Source organism: Peromyscus californicus, unplaced genomic scaffold (genome assembly GCF_007827085.1).
Source record: "Peromyscus californicus insignis strain IS unplaced genomic scaffold, ASM782708v3 Scaffold_11__1_contigs__length_118956290, whole genome shotgun sequence".
Classification (NCBI taxonomy): Eukaryota; Metazoa; Chordata; class Mammalia; order Rodentia; family Cricetidae; genus Peromyscus; species Peromyscus californicus.
Genome location: NW_026294402.1, coordinates 56,901,686 through 56,920,284, shown reverse-complemented (window position 1 = coordinate 56,920,284; position 18,599 = coordinate 56,901,686). Strand labels below are relative to the sequence as shown.

Sequence of the window (18,599 nt, the reverse complement as noted above, 5' to 3'; positions counted from 1 at the left end):
CCTCTCTGGATAGACCAAGTCTGGTTGCAGGTCCTAAGCCCACTCTGCCATAATAGTATTGAGCACAAAATTCTTTATTCTCCTCCATAGGTATCTACATTCCCCATTTCAGTAAACGTACATCAAATACCCATGCAATTTACCAGAAATCTGGGCACCATCTCATACTCTTTCTCCACATTTAAACAACCCCTAATCTTTGTTTTGAGATGGGGTCTCATGTAGCCTAAGTTGGCCTTCAACTCTTGATCCTCTCTCAGCATGATCTTACTAATTTTGACTCTAAACATCTCTCAGATACAGCCATAAGTTTTGTATCTTCTGCAACCAGAAGTTCAGGTCCCCAACACTATCCCAAAATCTCCTAACTAGAGTCTTGCCTCTACTCTGGTTTTCTTCAACATCTTCTGGTCTCTGCAAGGACACTAAGCTTTCTCCAGCGTGCATCTAATCACAGCTTTCCCTAGCTCAGAACCTTGCAACATCTCCCCACTGTCTCAGACTAAAATCTAAGTTCCCTGTTTCTGAGCCAGAGATATGACCACATGTGAATTCTCAAGAATAATCACACAGAAAAAAAGGACAGTTCTACAGAGTTTAATTCACATGTAGAATTGAGTAGCCACATGACTATTACTCCAAGAAGTTCTCTTATTGAGATTGGGGAGTAGCTCAGTCAGCAGAGTACCTGCCTAACTTGAACAAAGCCCTGTGTTCAATCCCCAGCCTATCAGAAACCATACATGGTGGCGCCTGTTAATCTCAGGGCTTGGGAGGTGGAGGCAGAAGTATCATTAGTTCAAGGTCATCCTTGGGTGCAGTATAGTTCCAGATTGATCTGGGACAGAGAAGACCTTGACTAACTCTCTTACACTATCTGTAATTACATCTTTCTCCATCAACTCGTTTATTGTCAAAGAAACGGGATGTAAGCGCCTTTAATTCCAACGCTCCCAGCTCAGGAGGTAGAGGGCTGGAGGATCTCTTTGAGTTCGAGGCCAGGCTGATCTACAAAGTGAGTTCCAGGACAGCCGGGGTTGTCACGCAGAGGCCCTGTCTCAAAAAACCAGGAAGAAAGGAAGAGAGAGAGAGAGAGAGAGAGATAGAGAGAGAGAGAGAGAGAGAGAGAGAGAGAGAGAGAGAGAGAGAGAGAGAGAGAGAGAGAGAGAGAGAGAAAGGCTGTAATCACAACGACAAACAAAACCCCTTAAGGTGTCTGCAATGCCCCTCCCCGCCCTCCCCCGCCTCATCCTCCCATCCATCCCCCACCACCCCGTCCCGGCAACCAGTCACGCAACTAGTCTGACCCACCTAGCTCTTGGTGCGCTCTAAGCCTTCCTGCAATCGGCCCCTCACTCCCATCTCCCTTGGGGCAAACTGAGGCTTCTACAGTGATTCCCATCACCGTTTGACTCTGTGTAGTCTCCAGGTCATCTCTTCCATTAGACACCCACTTCTGGGCAACAGCTGTGTTTTCAACCGGGGAGTGACACAGCAAGCCACTTGCCGAGCTTCTCCAGCCTCTACCCGGAGGCCTGCAGCAGCGGATCGCCATTGAGCCACTCCTTGTCTCTGCCGAGTCCCAGCACGCACGCACGCGCGCGCGCGCGCAACTCGCACGCGGCTGCCCCGCCCCCACCCATTCACTAGGGCAACCGTTGCGGGGCGCCCGGGCCCTGATGTGGGATGGTAGGCCGCTGACATCCCCCCCCGCCCCCCCGCCCCGCTTTGGGCCCTGAGGTACCCCGGCCTGGTGGCCCCAGGCCGTTCCCGTCGGATGGCGGAGTGCTGTGAACGACGCCCATGAAGCCGGTGGCCCTAGTTGTGCTGTGGCTGTGGCCTTCGTCCCTGCTGGCGTATCCGAGTGAGTGATGGGCCGGGTAGAGATCCAGGTGCTCCCTCTCCCTGCAAAATTCCCGCCCGGTATCCCAGACGCTGGCCTGGGTGTGAGGTGTGCCACACTAGTCCCCATCCTGCTCGGCCCCTGGTTCCCAGGATGCTCAGCTCATAGGCTGGGCCAGGTGTGATCCGTCCTTAGGCTGGGGACTTCCCTTAGGGGGCACTGTTCACTGTCCAGGACACAGATCCGATGACGGAGTGCAGCCTGGGCTCACACACCTCACGTTTGTTGGAATGCAACCACAGTCATCCTATGTGCTGGCCATGGCTGCTTTCCTGCGTTAGAACAGCAGCTCAGGGCTTGCTGCACAGCTCTGGCTTGCAAGGTCTGAAATGTTTACCCTCTGGCCCTTGACAGTAAAAGACTGGCCGGCCCCTGAAGTAAAATTTGAAGGGAAGGTGTGTTGAGGAGAGGGGTGTGTCTCCTGGGTCTCTGGAAGGAAAGAGTTCAGCCAAAAGATGGCAACAGGAAGTAGAAGTACATTAAGCAAAGCACCCCAGAGCGAGACTGGAGTGAGCATCTCCAAAAGGGCCTAGCAGCACAGTGAGTGAGTTCTGTATTGTGGATTTAAAATACGTTTTTATGAATATTTATGAGGTAGATGGCATATTCCTAGGGTAAGGTTTCCTCTCCAATCATGGTAAATGGGATCTCTCTTTTAGAATATTTCTTCCCGTGTTCCTCTAGAAAAGCCCATAAAGAGGAGGCAGTTGAAGGCCCTTCCTTAACTGCACACATTTGGGGGAAATGCCCTGGCTCTTTAGTCTTTGATACAGTGGGCACAGGCTTGCTGCAGCTTGGAGGCAGTTTAACCACAGAGGGGCATCCGCAGAGGGGCATTCTGACTGTTAAGGGACACAGCTGCCCAGATACAGCTGTCATTGTCTTGGTTACCGCACATCTAACTGTTCTGTGTGTTTGTGCACATGCGTGTGGAGGTCAGAAGATAACCCTCGTTCTGTCCCTCAGGTGCTTGCCACTTTTTTTTTTTTTTTTTTTGAGATAGGGTCTCTCACTGACCTGAAACTTGCCAAATAGCCTAGGCTGGCTGGCCAGCAAGCCCTAGAGATCTAACTGGCTTAATTTTCCCAGTGCTGGAATTACCAGCGTGTATCACTGTGGTGGGTTTTTTTTTCCACATGGGTTCTGGGGATGGAACCCAGATCTTCACAAACACTTAACCTACTGAGCCATCTCCCCAGGCCCCTTGAACTCCCTTTTGAGACTGAGGGAGGTCCAGCTCATGACTGATCATAGTAGCTTGTCTCAAAAATTACAATTGGGCCAGTGAGATGCCTCAATGAGTGAACACGAGCCGGATGATCGAGTTCAGTCCCCAGACCCCACAGTGGAAGAAAGAAGCAATTACAACTCTGGAAAGTTGTCCTTTAACCTCCACAGGGGCATTAGAGCATGGGCCTGCATTCAAGTACACACACACACACACACACACACACACACACACACACACACACACACTCAGAGTATGTGAGTCTTCTTCTCTATCCCTGTTCTTAGGAAGGCCTTTGTCTTCAGGAACGACCCCTGGTGAGGGAGGATTAAGTTAGCAGCCAGTGATGCTCACCTCAATCCATGAAAAGAAAACAGGTTTAGCTTAAGGACCTTCTCAACCTTCTAGTCACTTGGTTACAATGCTGCAAGTTCACTTCAGGCTGTTTCAGTGTCCAAAGCTGTGACACTTGGGAGGATCTCTTAGACCTGCAGGTGGAGTGTTCTGACATTGTTTATTAATGGGGAGCATGACACATAAGTGGGGACTGTCCTGAGAGTGGCCTGTCTCTATCAACACACCATGATAGAAACATCCTGTCTGTCTCTTCTTTTTATTATTACATTTGTATTTGTGTGTGTGTGTGTGTGTGTGTGTGTGTTTCTGTGCGCGCGCGCGTGTGCGCGCGCGCATGCACACATGGGCATGGACCTACATGCACCACAGTGTGTGTGCCGGGGTCAGAGGACAACTTGCAGGAGTCCGTTCTCTCCTTGCCCCATGCGGGTTTGGGGGAACAGCTCAGGTCAGGCTTGCAGGGCAAGTGCTTTTACCTGCCAGGCTATCTCCCTAGCTTGAAATGCATTTGATGAGGCTTGCCCCTGCTTGCTGCTCGTTATTCAGGGGTTGCTAGACCAGCTGAGATGTCCTCCTTCATCTTCCCACCCCAAGCCATGTACGAACTCAGCTGAGATATGAAGAGCCAAGATGGCCTAGTTTTTCCAGGTTGTTGTTCTTGGTGAAATCTCATTTTCAATCTCTCTCTCTCTCTCTCTCTCTCTCTCTCTCTCTCTCTCTCTCTCTCTCCCCCTCCCTCCCTCCCTCTCTACCTCCCTCTCCCTCCCTCCCTCCCTCTCTCCCTCCCTCTCCCTCCCTCCCTCCCTCTCTCCCTCCCTCTCCCCCCTCTCTCTTTCACACACACACCCACACACACACACACACACACACACACACACACACACACACATCCTTTCTGTCTCCCCTTCCTCCTGTCCATTTTATCTTTTGAGACAGGGTCTCATGAAGCCCTGGCTGACCTTGAACTCACTACATAGCCAACAATGACCTTGAACTTCTGATATTTCTGACTTTACTTCCCCATTGCTGGTTATTACAGGTGTGTGCCTCCACACCGTGTTCATGTAGCACTGGGATCCCAACCTCCGCCTTCATGCATGCTAGACAAGCACTCTACCAGCTGAGCTTTGTGCCCAGCCCCCACATTTCTTTAAACCATGGCAACTGGATTCCAAGAATTGCTTTGCAATTGATTACCAATGTCCTATGGGCAGGACAAGTCACTCGGAGCCAGCCCGTCTTCTGGGTTGGATGACTTGAGCCGAAGGACATAAAAAATTATGAAGCACACAAAGATATTAAATGAGATTTTTTAAAAGCTAGAATGCTGATTAATATGAATATAAGTACTTGTTTATCCATCAGCAAAAGCTACATTTTAAAATTAATAGTAAAACGTTAGAGGAAAGCTGCTGGATGAGTGACGAAGTGGTCCCTTTGGCAGTCACTCTGAGTATATTCCAGTCATGAGGTCCAGCAACCTGGTTAGGCTGGAAATACTACAGCAGCTCATTTTGTTCTTTATAGGCATAAGTTCATATAGCACTTAACCCCGTAGAACTCAGGAAGTCTGTTTTCTGTGAGTCCACTGCATGACATGTATGGAAAATACAAGCAACTTGTTCTCTGAGGTTATGGTCTTGGGGTCGGTCTGGCTCACTAAAGAGTGATGGATGCTTGGGTTTTAGCCCCGTGTACACAAGTTCTTTATACGATAAGGCTAACCTGGTCTTTTGTGCTTGTGGTTGTAAGGATCTTTTAGTCACTAGTATATAAAACTTCTGGTTAGGTTTTGGGTGTCATTAACAGTGTCTATGTCAAGGCTGGCAGGACACAGTGAAGATGTATGATGAGTTCATTGTGTGTGTGTGTGTGTGTGTGTGTGTGTGTGTGTTTATCTTATCAGTAGAAACATGTCCTACTTTTTTTTTTTTAATGAGCATTGACTGGTGTTTGCCTGCATGTATGTCTGTGTGAGGGTGTTGGATCCCCAGGAACTAGAGTTACAGACAGGTGTTAGCTGCCATATGGGTATTGGAAATTGAACCTGGGTCCTCTGGAAGAACAGCCAATGTTCTTAATGCCTGAACCATCTTTCCAGACCCCTAGTTTGCTTTCTATTGTTGTGATAAACACTATGACCAAATGCAATTTAGGGAGGAAAGGGTTTATTTCATCTTACAGCTCACAGCCCAGCATGAAGGGAAGTCGGGGCAGGAACTCGAGGCAGGAACTGAAGAAGAGGTCATAGAGCAGTGCTGCTTACTGGCTTGTTCAGCCTGCTTTCTCTTCTCTTCTTTTCTTCCTTCCTTCCTTCCTTCCTTCCTTCCTTCCTTCCTTCCTTCCTTTCTTTCTTTCTTTCTTTCTTTCTTTTCTTCTTCTTCTTTTTTGAGACAGGGTTTCTCTTTGTAGCTTTGGAGCCTGTCCTGAAACTCGCTCTGTAGACCAGGCTGGCCTCGAACTCACAGAGATCCACCTGGCTCTGCCTCCTGAGTGCTGGGATTAAAGGCATGCACCACTGCCACCTGGACCAGCCTGCTTTCTAATAGCACCCAGGACTCCCAGCCCAAAGATGGTACCACCCACAGTAGCCGGCCCCTTTCACATCAGCCATCAATCAAGGAAGTGTCCCACTGGCAAATCTAAGCGGGCATTTCTGCAATTACAGCTCCTCTTCCCAGACGACTCTAGGTGTGTCAAGTCGACAAAAATCAACCAGGACCAAACCTTTCCGCCTTTCCTATCCCTGTACATATTCAGAGCACACTTGCCTTAGGTATTTCCTTTTCGTGTACCAGCAGCCATGTCAGAGACCATGGTGACCCTGCTTCATCTGTCGGGCAGTTTGGAAGACAAAGAGACAGTTGCTTGCGTGTACCTGCTCTGTTCCTCTTTCTCTTAACCTCTCTATCGCTTTTTTTTTTCTGGTGTTCCAGATTCCTTCTTTTATCATTTCCATTCTGTTTTATTTTTATGTTTAGTATGTGTGTTATTGGCCTGCATACCACAGCCATGTGGGAGGCCAGAGACAACTTTCTGGAGTCGGTTCTCTCCTTCTACCATTCCCTGGATGACTGTGGGCTTCGAACTCAGGCACCTTGACCAGCTGAGCCATCTTGCCAGTCCTAGGGAACTACATTTAGTCATTTTCCTTTAGGGTAGGTTTTCTGATCACTTCTCCTGTTTTTTCCTTGGTTGTCCTTTCATCCCCAAGAGATCTTTCCCTGGGATGTGGAATTCTGGGTTAATTATTCCTCCACTTTTGCTGGCACTCATAATATTTCCTTCCAACCTCATGACTTCAGATTAGAATTAAACTTGTCATTCAATTTCCCCCCAAATGTAAGTTGTTTTTCCTCTTGCTCTATGTACGTGTGTGTTGTGTATACTTGTCAGTGTGTGTGTGTGTGTGTGTGTGTGTGTGTGTGTGTGTGTGTGTGTGTGTGAAGTGGAGGTGGAGTCAAGTGTCTTTCCTTGATCACTCTTTATATTTATTAACATTAAATTTTAACTTATTTATTTTGTTGTGTACATTTGAGTCTTTTGCTTGCATGTATGTGTGTATTACCGTGTGAATGCCTAGTACCTATGGAGGTCAGAAGATGGTGTTAGATCTTCTGGAACTGGAGTTGTGGATGGGTGTGAACCACCACGTGGATTCTGGGAACCTAATCTGCTCTTCTACAAGAGCAACATGAGGCTCTGGTCATTTTTTCTACTTTTTCCTTATTGTCCAGATCACACCATCAGCCTGACTCACTGCTCACCAGATCTCCCCCATCCTCTCCATTTGGCTGTTGAGTCTTGCCTTTGAGATGTTTTCATTTCTGTTATTGTGTTTTTCATATTTGTAAATTCTAAGACTTCATTGTGGGTCTTTTTTATAGCTTCTGTTATGAGACTCTACTATTTTTCATTTGTTTCAAGCTTGTTTATTGCTGCTTTTGTTGTTGCTGTTGTTGAGATAGGGTCTCATTTAGCCCATTCTGGCCTCACATGCAATATGGAGCCAAGAATGACCTTGACTTCTGATCCTCTTGCCTCGGCCTCCAAGTGCTGGGAGTGCAGGCATTCACTAGAACACTCTGGTTCTTGTGTTTGTTTGTTTGGTTTTTGAGACAGGGTTTCTGTATGTAACCTTGGTTGTCCTGGAATTCACTCTGTAGACCAGGCTGTTCTCAAAGTCATAGAGATCCACCTGCCTCTGCCTCCCCAGTGCTGGAATTAAAGAAGGGTGCCACCACCACCCGGCAACATGCCTTGTTTTTATGCAGTGCTGGGGATGAAGCCCAGGGCTTCATGCATACTAGGCAAACATATCAACTGACCTACCTCCATAGCCCCATTACTCCTATTTAAAGGATTATTTTTTAATTTTATGTATAAGAGTGTTTGCCTGCAATTATGTACACCCTAAGGATGCCAGAAGAGGCCATCAGATCCCCGGGATCTGGAGTGAGGTTGTGAGTTGCCATGTGGGTGCTGTGAACAGAACCTGGGTCTTTCAGAGAGCAGCAAGTGCTTTTAACAGCTAAGCTATTGCTAGGCACCTCACTCTTAAAAAGATCTACATATTTGTGTTTCTGGGTTTCCAGATTCTTCTTCTCCCTTTGTGGGTCATGTGTCACCCAGAGACCACCATTTTTCTCTCCTGAAGTTCTTAGTTGGTCAGCTTTCTTCTCCCCACGATTTCATTTCTTCTCAGGTATGTTTTAGATACAACTGGACAGGGTTTTACTCTATGCCTAATAGAAACAAGAGGGAAATAGTACTCATGATCTCCATAGAAGCAGAAACCCCGATATCTTGTTTTATTAGAGGCTTTTGGAAGAGACAATGTACTTTGCTAGTAAACAAGAACAGCTAAGTAGGGGCTGGAGAGGCGGCTCAGAGGTTAGGAGAGCATCTTGTTCTTTCAGAGGACTGGAATTGGTTCCCCAGCACTCATGACAGCCGTTCACAACCTCCTGGAACTCCAGCTCCAGGGGATCTGGTGCCCTCTTCTGGCCTCTGCCAGCACTGCACATGGTCACATACCCACACAGACACATAACAAAACTATTTTGAAAACAGATCACCCTAGTAGGGCACCAAGAGAATTATTTCAACATCTGAGTAGGGCATCAAGAGAACTATAGGGTGGTCTGTCTCAACACCTGAGGAGGGCACCAAGGGAATTATGGGATGGTCTGTGTCAGCTTTTCACTGTATCCAGATATATCAGCACCCCATTTACAATGCTCTGGAGGGTGTTATTTCCCAGGCTGTGGAAAGGTCTTAGGAAAGGAGAGAGATTTCTAAATGATCCTGGTAGAACCAGACAGCCATCTAAATTACGTAGGTATATTTATTTGAGTATTGATTTAGAAAACTACAAGAAACTTAGGACATAAATGAACTCACGGTTTTTAGGATTCTCTCTCTCTCTCTCTCTCTCTCTCTCTCTCTCTCCTCTCTCTCTCTCTCTCTCTCTCTCTTTGATTTTTTGAGACAGGGTTTCTCTTTGTAGACCAGGCTGGCCTCGAACTCACTGAGATTGGCCTGCCTCTACCTCCTGAGTACTGGGATTAAAGTCGTGTGCCACCACGGCCCTCTTGGTTTTCAGGATTTTCTTAAAGTGACTTTTTAGTTTAATAGGTACTCAGCAAGTGCTGTTTTCCAGTGACATTCTTTTTCCTTCAGAAGCCATTTGGTGCCTTGCTTATAGGCTTTTCTTTCTTTTCATGGTATGTCCCTCCCTGTTCTCCCACTCTGCTCCTGATCAGCTGGTACCTCCCGCTCCCCTAAGCTCTCTTTCCTCCACCCTTGCTCTCCATTACCCCCCCCTCACCCCCAGTTTGCTCATGTTGATCTCATCCATTTCTCTGTTGTTGGGCGATCCCTGTGTCTTTCTCAGGGTCCTCTTTACTAGGTAGCCTCCCTGGAGTTGTGAGTTGCAGTCTGGTTAGCCTTTGCTTTACATCTAATATCCACTTATGAGTGAGTACATACCATGTTTGTCTTTCTGAGTCTGGGTTATCTCACTCAGGATTATTTTTTCTAGTTCCATCCATTTGCCTGCAAACCTCATGATGTCGTTGTTTTTCTCTGCTGAGTAGTACTCCATTGTGTATATGTACCACATTTTATTTATCCATTCTTCAGTTGAAGGGCATCTAGGTTGTTTCCAGGTTCTGGCTATTACAAATAATGCTGCTATGAACATAGTTGAGCAGGTGTCCTTGTGGTATGTTTGAGCATTCACTGGGTATATGCCCAAGAGTGGAATAGCTGGATCTTGAGGGAGATTGATTTCCAATTTTCTAAGAAAGCGCCACATTGATTTCCAAAGTGGTTATGCAAGTTTGCATTCCCACCAACAATGTAGGAATGTTCCCCTTGCTCTACATCCTCTCCAGCATAAGCTATCTTCAGTGTTTTTGATCTTAGCCATTCTGACAGGTGTAAGGTGGTATCTCAGAGTCGTTTTGATTTATTTCTCTGATGATTAAGGATGTTGAGAAATTCCTTAAATGTCTTTCAGCCATTTGAGCTTTTTCTGTTGAGAATTCTGTTTAGCTCTATAGCCCATTTTTTAATTGGACTGTTGGTTATTTTGATGTCTAATTTCTTGAGTTCTTTATATATATTCTGAATATCAGCCCTCTGTCAGATGTGGAGTTGAAGATCTTTTCCCATTCTGTAGGCTGTCGTTTTGTCTTGTTGACTGTGTCCTTTGCCCTGCAAAAGCTTCAGTTTCGGGAGGTCCCATTTATTAATTGTTTCTCTCAGTGTCTGTGCTACTGATGTTATATTTAGGAAGTGATCTCTGGTGTCAATGCATTCAAGACTACTTCCTACTTTCTCTTCTGTCAGATTCAGAGTAACTGGATTTATGTTGAGGTCTTTGATCCACTTGGACTTAAGTTTTGTGCACGGTGACAGATACGATTCTATTTGCAGTCTTCTACATGTTGACATCCAGTTAAAGCATGGCATTTTAAATATATAAGAGACACAGTCACAAGTGTTCTGACTGCTCCAGAATCTATAACTCACATTCTAGAGTAACTAGCATTCAAATCAGTAAACAGTATGAGGCTGGGATGCAGTACAGTGGCAGAGCACTCACCTAGGATACATGAGGCTCCAGGTTCAATTCCCAGCGCAGCATATGCACAGCCCAGACTATTTCATAAGCATGATACTTTAATGTATGTGAATATTTTGTTTTTGTTTTTGTTTTTGTTTTTCGAGACAGGGTTTCTCTGTGTAGCTTTGCGCCTTTTCCTGGAACTCACTTGGTAGCCCAGGCTGGCCTCGAACTCACAGAGATACGCCTGGCTCTGCCTCCCGAGTGCTGGAATTAAAGGCGTGTGCCACCACCGCCCGGCTTTTTGTTTTTGTTTTTGTTTTTGAAATATTTTAACTCTAGTACAGAAGGCTGAGTGATTAGAATTTCTAAGTGTTTTATTACTCTATTACTTATGAGATTGGGTTTGTCTAGAAAGACCTATGCTCCAATTTTGCTCAGCATAAACTCTAAGGTAATGAACTTGCTTTTACCTTTGTGTGGTATGAACATCTTCCATAAGTGACTGACTGTCAGTTTCCAGTCAGACTTTGTGGAAACAAAACATTGTATGTAGATTCTCCTCAGTATCTATAGATAGCTCTTATATACAAAAGAGAACCATTTTGACAGTAGAGCAAAATTTTGTAGTATTTATTTATTTATTGCACGTGTATGTTTAAATATTTTGATGCAGCTAAATAAGAGAAGAGTTTGTACATTTCATGGTATTTTACTTACTATGATCATGTGTTTTGAAATCCGGCTGTGTTTCCACAAGATCATGCCATCCCATGCTCTCACCGCTTTGCCAACAGCTTTGTGGCATGTCTTTCTGATAGCATTGTGCCAGCCTTGAAGCAGGGCAGGCTGTGTTTACATCCCATCCTTGCTGCTCATGAGTACTCATTCTTTCTGAGTGTCTTTTCTTTCATTTTTTAAATGTTTTTTTTTTTTTTTTTTTTAGGTAGAGTTTCTCTATGTAGCCCTGACTGTGCTGGAACTCGATTTGTAGACAAGGCTGGTCTTGAACTCAGAGATCTGCCTGCCTCTGCCTCCCAAGTGCTGGGGTTAAAGGCCTGTGCCATCACTGCCTGGCTTCTTTTTCCTCTTTACCATAATGCCGCACACAGGTGCCTGCGCACACTAATGGCTCAGTGAATGGAAGTGATTGCCATTTTTTTTTCTTGGTTTTTTTTTTTTTTTTGGTTTTTCGAGACAGGGTTTCTCTGTGTAGCTTTGCGCCTTTCCTGGAACTCGCTTTGGAGACCAGGCTGGCCTTGAACTCACAGAGATCCGCCTGGCTCTGCCTCGCCATTTTTTTTAATGACTGTCTTCCAGGGCACCCTGCAGAATTTCAGCTATTTCCATTCCTTCAGTTGTTAGGATCACTTGGCTATCATCTCTGTCATGTGATCAATTCTCTTGTTCTATTTTAAAAATTGCACAAAACTCAAACTCAGCTGACATCTTCAGAGCTGAGATTCCAGCAGAACTCCAGGCTCCCAGGCTGCTTAGCAGAGACCCTGGAGCAGTATGCTGACATCTTACACTGCAGGGGGTTCGTGTGTGTGTGTGTGTGTGTGTGTGTGTGTGTGTGTGTGTGTGAGTGTGTGTATGTGTGTGTGTACATGTAGTTGGATTTTTATATGGGCCGCCAGCTCACAAATAATGACATGGAGACTTATGATTAATTATGAAGGCTCAGCCTTAGCTTAGGCTTGTCCCTCTAGCTCTTAAATTTAAATAACTTAAATGTACATGGTTTTATTCATCTACGTTTTACCATGAGCTTTTCACCTTTCTTTCATTCTGTATGTCCGACTCCCTCCAGGTCTCCTTGGCGTGTCCTTAGATTCTCCTCCTCTTCCTCTCTCTCCCTGGAAATCCCCGCCTATACTTCCTGCCTAGCTAGCTTTTATCGGATGAGCCTGTTCTTTGTAAGAATTAGAAATTTATTCAGCTTTTAGAACTTCCTATAGAATGGAGAAAAGCAGGATTTCATGGTGGCCAGGGTTGTCTGAAAGGACATTGGAAGCGATCCTTTTACTATCTTGCCTACAAACATTTTTACAGGGCTCAAACTGCTTTGCAAGAATGGCCCTGATTAGTGGCACCTGGAAGGCTAGTCCAAAATGCATAGATGTGTTAGAAGGGCAAAAACAAGAGGTAGGAAATGCGGGGAGGGGATGGATTCAAGAATAGAATGATCCAGAGACCCAAGGGTGCATTTATAAGGAAGAAAAGCAAGGTAGGAGGTAGGGTGCCTCTGTTACTAGGCAACCCACAAACAAGCTTTTTGGTGTTTCCAGAGTAACCGCAGAGGAGGATAGAGAGTACTTGAGATGTTTTTAGAAATCACATCCAGTGAGCACCTCCTTCTCCTGTCCTTTGGCATCCTAACTTACTTAATAGCTACCTGGGTATCCCACTTGCTAGTCTGAAGAGACAAGCTAATTTACTGACGATCAAGTGCGTCCTAGACTGACTCCAAGGCAGCGCCTCTGCAAAGCCATCACACCTCTGCTGGCTGCACATTTGAGCTTGGGCATGGTTAGCTGTTGCCTAGAACAGAAAATTTCTCAAAAATTTTAGAAACAACGTTTTATAGAAAAATGAAACATACCCTCAAATAGAAATAGTGTTACAAAAGCTCCATCTACAACAGACCCTCTGATTAATCTTGCATCATTGATATATCTCCTCATATTCCTTCTCTCCTGACCTCCTTGCCCTCCTCCTAAATTCTTGTCCTTAGTTTATTTAGAAGCAAATTATAGACATTGCATAATTCTACCAGTAAACAGGTTAGTATGGATCACTGAAGTGTCAGGATGTAAAGGAACGTACCAGCAGTACAATCATCTCTAAAAGGCTGCTCAGGGCCCAGGAGGATGGCACACTCACACATAATAAAAAAAAAAAAAAAAAAAAAAAAAAAAAAAAGTTAGCCGGGCGGTGGTGGCGCACGCCTTTAATCCCAGCACTCGGGAGGCAGAGCCAGGCGGATCTCTGTGAGTTCGAGGCCAGCCTGGGCTACCAAGTGAGTTCCAGGACAGGCGCAAAGCTACACAGAGAAACCCTGTCTCGAAAAACCAAAAAAAAAAAAAAAAAAAAAAAGCTAAGAAAACTCCTGGTTTGCTTTTTTTCAATAGCTTAAGGGTGACAGAGAGGAAGCATTATTTCAATACCAAATGCATCACATGAACAGAAAAAAATTAAAAGAATCAGAAAAAATTTGAGCAGCAATCAGATATTTGAATTATTAGCTTTTGTGTGTATGTGGAGAGGGCGTGGTATTCTGAGGATCCAACTCTGTTCCCTGGCGAAGAAGTTGCTGAGAGACCTCTCTAGCCTCCTACTCCCAGTATCTTATTGCATTTGTTTTATTTGACATAAAAGAACAGACATAGTATTTTTTATTTTAAAAAATAATATTGAGGAAAATACCCAAAATCATGCCACTGGCAAGTGGAAGAACCGAGACCAGCATAGGAGTGTCAGCTTCGCCAAACTGGTCTGCATTAATTCACTCAGTCTTTCCCTACATGAAAACCCTAGACTCAGGGCAAGAGTGACTATACACAAATACATTATTTTCATTTTATTAGTGAAAAAATCAATAAAAGAGAAGAATTACTTAAAACTTTAAAAGATAGGGCTGGGGGTGGTGGTGGTGGCTCATTTGGTGAAGTGGTTGCCGTGAAGTCCCGGGAACCTGAGTTTGACTCCCAGACCACTGTAGTGCTGCCTACTGGAGTCCCTGAGCCTGGGGACAGAGACAAGAGGGTCCCTCAGGCTCCATTCAGTGGGCCCCAGAGTCATTGAGAGACCCCGTGTCAAAAATAAGATAGAGAGAATTGAGGAAAACACCCAATGTCAACCTCTGTCTCTCTCTTTCTCTCTCTCTCTCTCTCTCCTCTCTCTCTCTCTCTCTCTCACACACACACACACACACACACACACACACACACACACACACACATACACTTTAATGGTTTACTGTATTTAGTAGTTGATGTTCACCAAAGTCATTGTATCACATGTCCATCTTACAGATACATTAGTTGTAAATAATCAAAAGACAACTAATAGCAAAAGAGGGTAAGTAGGAAGTGAGTTTTCAATATTTATTATCTTTGTCTTAATATAATTGCACATTCAGAAAATTTAATTTTTAATTGTGTCTACCTAACATCTGGCTCCTAAAAATTTTAATAATTCCCCTGGTGGTCCAATATGAACCCATCATAGTCCCTTGCAGGGTTAGACATGATCAAGGTTTTTGGTTTAATAAGTTGCCTATTGAGTCATAAATTGTATGAGAAAACAAAATGATGTAGGAAAAGGCACCCACATGCAGCTGGTGTCCTGCTCTTCCGAAGCCCTGTGCGTTTTCGGTGAGCGCTGCCTTGATGTTAGGGAGGCTGAGTTCCTTGCTTGTCCCTGTACTTAAGTGCTAGCCTAGACAGTGAACTGAGGTCAGCAGATTCTGTCGTGAGTAATATGGAATAAACATTACTTACTGTGCGTTTGGTTTTCCCCCTCAAGCCATAACTGTGTTGCCTGATGAAGAGCAGAATTTGAATCACTATGTACAAGTTTTACAGAACCTGATAATGAGTGTTCCCACCAGGGAGCAGGGCTCTGGGGAAACGTCCTCAAGTTTTACGGATGTTCCAGAGGTGAAGTTTTCTCGGTATGAGCTGATACACACCCCTGAGGAAGTTACCCCTGAGAACGACATTCTGATCAGGCCCTTCAACGAGGAAAAGACAACTTTCCCTACAAGCGCCTTCACGCTGGGGATGCAGAGGAGAAAAAAAACCGAAACTACAGCGTTCTGGTCCATCCGGCCAAATAACGTTTCTGTTGTTTTACACGAGGAGGAACCTTATATTGAAAAAGAAGAGCCGGAGCCGGAGCCGGAATTCGAGGAGCCCCCATTCCAGGCCATTGTGGCCTCCTGAGCATGAGTCAGAGGAGGAGCACGATCTGGACCACGAGCATGAGCCGGACCACGAGCATGAGCCGGACCACGAGCATGAAACGGACCACGAGCATGAGCCGGACCACGAGCATGAGCCGGACCACGAGCATGAGCTGGACCACGAGCATAAGCCAGAGGACACACGTCATCATCATAGTGTGATCATCCGCCCATGGGTGCCAACCACACAGATCACCATAAGAACGAGTACCACCAGCAGTATGGATGTCTCCACGGACTCTGAGGATGTGCCCCAGCTCTCAGGCCAGCCAGAAACGGAAAACTTGGAAGACCTCTCTGAACACCACTCCGAGAGTGCAATACACGAGGACATTTTGAGAAAAATTTCCAATATTAATGTAGAGATTCAGCAGGGGCCTCTCGGTGATGCCAACAACCCCGAGTACAAGGAGTACATCAAGGCCTCCAGGGAGCACCTGAAACGGAGCCTGGCCCTGGCTGCAGCCGCCGAGCACAGGTTAGAAGAGATGTACAGATCTCACGTTTTCCCAGAGGAGCGGACCAGCGATTCAGTCGATGACATGGAAACAGTTATCAACATGCTGTATAATTCCAGGTTCAGGTTGCCGGAGTATTTGAATATTAAGCATGTACCATCAGAGCTGAGAAAAAAGGTCACCGCCGTGACTAGTGTGTTGAAAAAACTATTTTGTGCAGATCAGGTAGAGACGCAACGCCTCATTAGGAAGCTGTTAAGCAATAATATGAAAATCCTAAATATCCTTAATGTCCCATGATCAAACTCATTTAAGCAAAGGGCTTGTTCACTGGAAAATAAGCATATTAGTGATTTTAAAAGTTGCCTAAAATATTTTCTATTATACTTCCATGTGCTAACATCCTTATGTGTCATGTCATAAAATATTTTCATATGCACTAAAAACCTAACAATTTTAAAATAAAAAATTGCTTCATGAGTTTGTAGTTTTTTTTCTCATTAATTCAACCAATTGTGAGAGGATAGTCTCCGAAATGTTTAAACTTTGGTTCTCCTGACTCCATGTGCTCACTCACTGTATGAGTTTAGAGACTGCTTGCGTTGTGTGGTGCAGCCATTTAACTAACTGCTTGCAGTCTTGAATCCGCTTCCAGACCATCTGGGTTTTCTCTAGGAAGAGCACACACTCAAGGCTGATATCAGAAGCACTTCTGTTTGGATGCGTGTTGCTTCTTTGGAAAGTGGGTGATATACTGAGACACACTCTGTTTTGTTGTCAAGTACTTGGGTCATTCTGAGGGACCCTGACCTGGATCTGTAATGAGATTCCCTCCCTTTGCTTGCATACAAACTCATTAAAGATTTACAAATCTTTTGATGCCAAGTATGACTGACACCAGTATAATATTATATGACTGACACTGTGTAATATTATATGACTGACACCAGTATATAATATTATATGACTGACACTGTGTAATATTATAATGAAAGTGCAGTTTTGTTTCGTGACTTGACCAGTATTATATTCAAGTTCATTTACTTAGTACTCATTCACCAAGCCAGTTATTTATAGATCAATCAACATTTATTGACTCTCTGATAGAACAAAATGCTAGGCTTTGGGGATAGAGTGAAGAGCTATTTCCCCTCTCTCTGAGATTTTAACAGGGGAGCTAGACATTGAGCAAATCCATCTGTTTTAAATTTTCAGTTGGGACAAGCTCGTATGGGAGGCAGCTGTCTAGCCTCAGCTGGAATGTTGAGAAGAGTAGTCTCAGCAAGTGGCATCTGAGATCAGGTCTGAGAGGTGAGATGTGCTTGGGGGAAGAGACCGTTCCAGGCAGAGGAAGAAGATGTGTGAATGTTGAGCTGAAGCTGAGGACAACAGGTTCAGGAAGTGCCTGGAGTATAGAGAGGCCAGAGAACATTCCCAGATGGAGTGGGCATGTATGGTCAGAGCCCAGCCTGAGGTCTCCTGGTGTGCGGTGGCTCTTGCAGCTTGATCCTGGGGTCGGTGCGAGCAATCTGCAGATGTTAAGCAAAGGACCCAGTGTGATCAAGTTTGCGTCAGGCACGTGCGTGTTTAAAAAACACCACGACGCTCTGGCCACACTGTTTTTGAGGCCGACCAGAGTAGACAGGAGCTGTTGCACAAGCCATGTTTGGCTTGGATTAGATGGCATGAGGTGCAGATTCAAAGTAGGAGAAACAGAACCAGTGGCTAAATGCATGGGCATGATTGAGAGTTACTAAATTGATCAAACAAGAATTTACCCCACAGGGCTGTGCCGTAAAGTGATTCCATGGGTGTGGTTTCACCAAACCACTGTTCACTCTGATAATTTTAAAAAATAACCTGTTATGAAAAGCCTTAAGCGCCTGCAAAGATGAGCAGTAACACGAGAATAGTATACAGCCATCATCCAGGGTGAACAGTCATGTTCTAACGGACAGGAGTGTGGAGACCTCCCCGCTCCCCCAACTTCCTGGATGCTCAACTGGATCCCCAAGAATTTTATCAATAACGATATCATCCTGTGGCGTTAATGGTATTTAGTCAATGTTTAAATTTGAAAAGTGATTAGACAATGGGAAATTTGGAGTTTCTTTCTATGAATCAAGATCAAATAAAGTTCACACATTGCTATTGCCTGACTGGACTCAGAGTTCTCTTTTAATTGAAAGACCCTTTCCACTTTTTTAAACTTGAAATTTGTTTATTGGAAAAATGGCCGTCAGTGCCATTTTCCCCTAGTGTGGATTTGGTGCTGTGGCTGCACTGTTGCCAAGCTGTTTTCCTGTCCTCTGTGTCTTCTTAATTCACTTACGTTTATTTATGTGCATGTGTGCATGTGTGCGTGCGTGCGTGTGCATGTGTGTGTGTGTGTGTGTGTGTGTGTGTGCCACCAGTGGCCGGAAGAGGTTGTCAGATCCCTTAGAGCTGAAGTCACACAGAGCTGTGAACCACCGGATGTGTGTTCTGAGACTTGTGTCCTCTGGAAGAGCAGCAGGTGTTCCTCACTGCGGAGCCGCCTCCCTGTACAGTTCACTGTATTTTTCTCCTTGTGAACTGGTGACTTAATCTAGAAGCACTTCATCAGCAGGAAG

At 45.1% G+C, this 18,599-nt stretch overlaps 1 protein-coding gene and 1 long non-coding RNA gene across 2 annotated transcripts; one reads left to right on the top strand and one right to left on the bottom strand.

Moving 5' to 3' along the window:
- Positions 1-581: 581 nt before the first annotated feature.
- Positions 582-1,618, bottom strand: LOC128104309 (uncharacterized). Its single transcript, XR_008215951.1, has 2 exons — positions 1,312-1,618; positions 582-1,053 (listed from the first exon to the last, which is right to left on the bottom strand). It is a non-coding gene; the product is annotated as an uncharacterized LOC128104309 (long non-coding RNA).
- Positions 1,619-1,729: 111 nt separating this feature from the next.
- Positions 1,730-18,113, top strand: Spesp1 (sperm equatorial segment protein 1). The gene is given in 3 exon segments (XM_052763263.1): positions 1,730-1,864; positions 15,091-15,482; positions 15,484-18,113. Coding segments are annotated over 3 exon segments (1,257 nt in total). The 5' UTR covers positions 1,730-1,803; the 3' UTR covers positions 16,288-18,113.
- The last annotated feature ends 486 nt before the right edge of the window (positions 18,114-18,599 follow it).